Here is a 6070-nt window from a genome sequence, read left to right as displayed (position 1 = left end):
GTCAGCAGACCCTGTGCTCTAGCTACCCTGGTGCTGGTCCGGCCGGAAGTCAAAACTGGTACTCTTAAGTGAAGAAGTGAACCCCACATAATACAGACAACAGCTACCAGCAGCCATGCCAAGACTAAGAGTGAAGCAGACACTGTAACTAAGCTCTGGGAAGCAATGTTACTTAGTGTTGCTGTTCTCACAGAGCCAGAAACATCCAGCCCAGAAAACAGACAGTTACAAGTGAGCACGCGCACATGTTTAGAAGGGAAGCCAATCTGAAGATCAGAGAAGCAGGATGCCTCGATCTGCAGAGTGATGGGGTGCTGGCTCCAGCACACGCAGACCATGTTCCTGTCTCACTGAAAGGCAGCATGGCAAGAAAGCTGGCATATACTGACGGCTTCAGTATAGGGTGATTGTGTAATGCTACATTGTTCCATTGTAAAAAGAAGAGATTAAAAAGATTGTATAACAGTATTAAATCCCCTGGCAGTTTCTAATTCCTGACCAAAACCTTTTAAGTGTCATTAAAGACGACAGTGCCAGGAAGGAGGAGACAGGTAGATGTGTCATTCAGTACAGTGTGGTATCCTGACACCGTTCCTGGGACAAATAAGACACAGCAGAGAATGGCAAAGGGAAGTAGTTGTTCAGTTAGTGCTGATGGACAGTTTCACTCCTAACTTGTAACTTCCCTAGAATCATACAAGAAGTTAACAGACTAAGTATGGATGGACAGGAGCTCCTTGTTGGTGTGATAGGGCTGCATTTGCAACACCACAGCTTTGACATCTGTCATGGATGTGACTCTATCGTCTCTTTTCCAATTCTGATGCAGGGTGTGCTGGATACATCATGTCACCGGCATGTGGGTGTACCCTTTCCTGGAACATATTGGCTCAGGAGCCAGGATCATCTTCTTTGGGTCAACAACCATCCTAATGAATTTCCTGTACCTGCTTGGAGAAGTACTAAACAGCTACATCTGGGATACACAGAGAAGTGAGTATTGTTCAGGGCACACAGAGAGCCTTGGCTGAGGGGAACTTCTGCAGCAGCTCTGCAGTCTTCCACACGGGCTTTCTCGACAGAAGCTCCATTTTTTTTTTTATTGCAGCATTAATTTAGGAGCTGCTGGCAGTGTTACCTGAAAGGTTTATTTCTCACTTGCTCTTATTAGGTAGTAAAACATGCAAACCTAAAGATAAAAGAAGCATACTCATAAAATTATATAGAAAAAAAATACAGTGTTGACGGGGGAGCAAAAGCAAAGCCAGCTAAGATCACCACAATTCTGCCATGGCGAACAGACCCTAAATTAAGTAGTAAGTTATCCAACGAGCTTCATTAAAAATCACCAGATCTCATTTTTTATGTCATCTTTTCATGGGTGCGGGAGACTCAAAGGAATCTCATGACCACTGAAGCCAAAACTATAAACACTGCACGTGGCTGCCCTTTGCCGGAGTGGAAGGTCACAGAAAGAAGCAATGTATTTCATGGCTGCTAAAGCTCCCTTAACCTTTGACTTGATTTCTCCTTTGTTTCTATTTATAGCAAAGCCTCCTTCTTGTCAAGACACCCAATCCTCTCTAAGCTGTGCCAAACCTGTCCAAAATCTATGTAAAGATACATACATGCTGGAAGGTGGGAAGGCGAGAGCTTGAACGAGTAGTGATCTGAATCGGATGTATGGGGCTTTCAGAGAGATCTGGGCATCTCCACGGACATAGTCCATCATTCTGGCTATCACCTATAAGTGAACTGTGATCCACTAATGCTGAGCACCAACTGAGGACCACTGGACCTCAGTGCACTTGACTAATAAAGTGGTTGCTGCAACAGTCACTGAAGCAGACTGGTTTTGTGTGTGCTTCTTCGGAGACTGCGTGACTCAACATGGCAGCCAATGCTAAATGACCCCAGTTTAAATCTATTCAGGCCACAGCTTGGAGAACCAGACATTAATCTGTTCATGATGTCCCCCGCACCCCCCCACACACACACCTTATTCAACAGAAGCAATAATCTTTCTCTTTTAAATTATAAAATTGTGTGGTGCACTTAAAAATTTTTTTTTGAAATAAAATACAAACTTCCCTTACCTTCTTCAGACAATGGCTGCAGGTAGATTTAAGCTTTTATGTGCAGCCCAGGGAAAAAAACTTCTGATTTCCTCTGTCCCCTTGATGTTCTCAATTCTGGAGACATTTGACCATAATTCTGCTGCTGCCTTGAGAAGAAGGCTTGAGTGGCAGAACTGGTAAATATTCAATCTGGATTGCAAAATGTTGCTCGCCAGCGGCCTTGAATTGGAGTTAAAAGTGAATAGCGACATTGAAATTTTTGTTGATGATGATGGTGCTTGCTGGCTTGTTTGTTTGTTTTTAACTGTCTGTGCTGGCTAAGTAGTCTCTGCCTTTTTTTTTTTTACTGGGCATGTATGAAAGTCAGTCACCATTTGACAACATATTTCTGTACAGAGAATAATTTGGTCTACATTTATGTAGTGGAGCCCCTAGAAGCTGTTGTTTGTATCAAACCAGCATCTTCACTCCAAGGGCTTTCCCACAAGTGTGTGTGTGTGTGTGTGTGTGTGTGTGTGTGTTCATCTGATGCTCATGTGCCTGTCTCAGAGTCATGTTTTAGAAACAGGTAACTTCTGTCTGCTTTCCTAATTCACTTCAACATGAAAAAAATGCAGACCATTACAGCTGGGGGAAGAATCTTGGAAATTATTTAAACCTATCCTCTCCTTTGCAGAGGTATCTGAGGCCTATAATTGATCTATTCGAACAATTGCTGGCAAAGCCAGTGGCTCCACGCAAGGTTCATCCCCTGCCACGTCTAGTGAATGATCATAATGTCGCCATGAGACAAAATGAGCCTGTCTTTTGGGAAATACAAGCCCTTAAGACAAGCTAAATTCATAGTTAAGATAGAGTAACGTAAGGTGGAGTTGTAAGACCTGTTTGTGTTTACTCTAACAAAAGACCACAAGCTGAGCATCTTAAACAATAGGAACAGGTTAAATGTCATAAGCAGATGCCAGAAGGTCAAAAGCAAAGTCTTGTCAGGATTGGTTCCTTATGAGATCGTTAAGGGGAAGACAGCCATAGGCTGTCCTGGGCTGGTAGTTGCTCACCTTCATACTCAAAGATGTACTTCCTGTATATGACATGGTCTTCCAGTTCTGCTGTTTAGAAGGTGTCTTAGTCAGGGTTTCTATTCCTGCACAAACATCATGACCAAGAAGCAAGTTGGGGAGGAAAGGGTTTATTCAGCTTACACTTCCATACTGCTGTTCATCACTAAGGAAGTCAGGATTGGAACTCAAGCAGGTCAGGAAGCAGGAGCTGATGCAGAGGCCATGGAGGGATGTTCTTTACTGGCTTGCTTCCGCTGGCTTGCTCAGCCTGCTCTCTTATAGAACCAAGGTTACCAGCGCAGAGATGGCCACAAGGGGCCTTTCCCCCTTGATCAGTAGTTGAGAAAATGCCTTACAGTTGGATCTCATGGAGGCATCTCCTCAACTGAAGCTCCTTTTTCTGTGATAACTCCAGCTGTGTCAAGTTGACACAAAACTAGCCAGTACAGAAGGACAGCAGTCATATTTGATGACAATCGCCCTAATGGCTTCTTGTTAACTTTGTCAAGACTTCATCCAAATAAAGTTATATCTGGAGACACTGGGAATTAGGAATCAGCATCACAAGTTTGGGGTTCTAAATAATTCATCCTGTAATAGTCCCCGTATCATAAATGTCTTTCACACAGTTAAAATACATTCTCCTCATCCCTGTGGCCTCAAAGAGTCATTCTGGAATAACAACAACACAAAATTATAACAACAACAACATTATTCTCCCTACATATGATATAAACTATGTATGGGTAAGATTTGGTCATAATTCATCCCAAAGCAAAATTGTTCTCCAGGTTCATGTAAACGTATAAAACTGAAACAAAAGTTACCTCCTTCTAAAACATGATGCTAGTGCAGACCTAGGATGGGCGGTCCCTACCAAATGGGAGAAAAGAAAGAGACTGAAGGGATCATGGCTCCCAAGCAAATCTGAACGCAAGCAGGGGAAATTTCCTTTCACTGAAAGACTTGAGAATAATCCCCTTAGGCTGAATGCTGTGGCCCCCAAGGCTCACTAGGAGGGGCTGGGCCCTGGCTTCCAATCCCTGGAGAACAGAAGCTCCAACGTCCCCCAAATCCTGGGCAGGGATCATGGTAGGGAGTAGGCTGTACTCTGGAGCCAAGGAGGGACTAAAGACTGAAAGCCCTTGACCCATTGGTCCTTCATTTCATGGTGTGTTTGAGCCTTTGTCCAGGCTGGTCCTTTATTGCGTCTAAAACTCTCAAAGTCAATGCTAGCTCTGCAATTCAAGGAGACCCACACCATCAGAGAAGATGATCTTTCAGAGGTTTTGCATGGATGACTGCTGTTCATTCTGGCTTCTGCTGCAGTATTTTCTTAAGGAAAAAAAGTCTGACCACACCCTGGGCATTCTTACACATTTTGAAGTACTGTGGGTACTTTGGCATGTGATTGTACAAGTCAACCCATGACACCTGAAGCATTTCTGTCCTTCAGTGAAGACTGTTCTAACCCCAGCAGCTCTGACTAAGGCACCTGTTCTCACCAGAGCCGGATTTAAGGCCAGAAGGAAGACTGCTCAAGAGTGAAAGGTAGAGACACAAGGGGGGAAAGAATAGGCAAGAGGAAGTCAGGGGAGGAAGTAAGAGCCAGGCCTCCATGTGGAGAAATAGGCCCCTTCTCCATAATGTCCATCCAGGTTGCCTAGCCTCATGGCAGAAACACCAGGTTCGCCCTTTCTGAACAGTGCCCCCTACTGTAAACAATCTCCCTGCTTTGGAATATGTCTGGATACCTTCTTCATGGTCAGTCTTGGCCCCTCTGTTCCACAGGTATAGCCTGCCTCAGCTCTTCGATGGGTCTGTCTGGTTTTTTTTTGTTGTTGTTCTTGTTCATTTGTTTGTTTTTAGTTTTTCTGTTGTTGTTCTTTGGTGGAAATGAATTCAGTTCTTTCATCATTTATAGCTCTGTGATTTTTGGTCTTCTACCTCATGGCTACAAAACTAATATCTGTGAGGAGCCATTTCCCTACATCGGGGAAGCCCAGCTCCTCCAAGTCTGTCCTCTGTTGAAGATTCCACCATTACTTCCACATCAACTCACCAGCAGAACGTTCTAGAGAAAAGAGACTAAAGAGAAAAAGTAAACTCTTTGCATCCCGCCCACCCCCAACTTCTTGACTCTTGTGTAGAAAACACAGAACTGAAGTGGAGACTCAGGTGTGTGAGCTGTCTGAAGAGACCCTGTATGTTAACTGGCATTGCCTTGGGGACCTACCCAATGAAAACACAGCATCTATTCTTACTGTCAACCTTCTCCTCTCTTCTCATGCTCTCAGTGCCAGGTCTGGTGTTTCCCTCTCATGATCTGTGAGAAGGATTTTGAAAACAGTGTTTTAGATCTCTGATAGTTCCTTCCCTGTGAAAGTCAACCAAGAAAGAGGATACCTGCTCAGAACACTTGCTCACATCCCACTGCCTGCTCCAGACCCCATGAAACTAGTTGGGAGTGGGAGTTGGTAGGGGAGGGGCAGCACTAACATGTGGCCTAGAATAACTGCAACCCTCAGATCTTGGACTTTGCTATTATTGTGGGAGCCTATATGTTGCTTAGTGCTCTCCTGCTCGTCCTGCTTTCGGAGCCTCCTCTAAGCGTATTCATTATCTAACAAGATTAGCTGAGCATCTGCTATGAAATACACACTCAAAAGCACCAGGGCTGTGACTAGGAACAAAAGTGTTAAAGGTTCTGCCCTTGGAGATCTAGATATTTATAAAAGAATGCTAACAGGACCAGAAAGACAGCATTTAGAGTTTTCTTTGTTGTTGTTCATTATTGCTATTGAAATAAAAAATATTAGGAACTTTGGAAAAGATTAGAAAAATGTTTATGTAGAAGTAAAAGAAAGGAAGAAAGAAAAGGGGAAGGGAAGGGAAGGGAAGGGAAGGGAAGGGAAGGGAAGGGAAGGGAAG

General features: G+C 43.9%; 1 protein-coding gene across 4 annotated transcripts in view; it reads left to right on the top strand.

Moving 5' to 3' along the window:
* The window catches only part of Aig1 (androgen induced 1), a 221865-nt gene that overhangs the window by 213981 nt on the left and 1814 nt on the right, over positions 1-6070 (top strand). For 2 of the 4 annotated variants that reach the window (XM_029482395.1, XM_021174291.2), the window contains 2 exons: positions 830-993; positions 1549-1844. In XM_029482395.1, coding sequence (XP_029338255.1) covers positions 830-993; positions 1549-1658 — 274 coding nt within the window. In that variant the 3' untranslated portion in view covers positions 1659-1844. Of the gene's footprint in view, positions 1-829; positions 994-1548; positions 1845-6070 lie in introns of those variants that run through there. The other 2 variants (XM_021174292.1, XM_029482396.1) reach the window with 1 other exon arrangement.

This window comes from Mus caroli, chromosome 10 (genome assembly GCF_900094665.2).
Source record: "Mus caroli chromosome 10, CAROLI_EIJ_v1.1, whole genome shotgun sequence".
NCBI lineage: Eukaryota > Metazoa > Chordata > Mammalia > Rodentia > Muridae > Mus > Mus caroli.
Note: the sequence above shows the minus strand (reverse complement) of the source record. Positions and strands in the feature narration are given on the sequence as shown.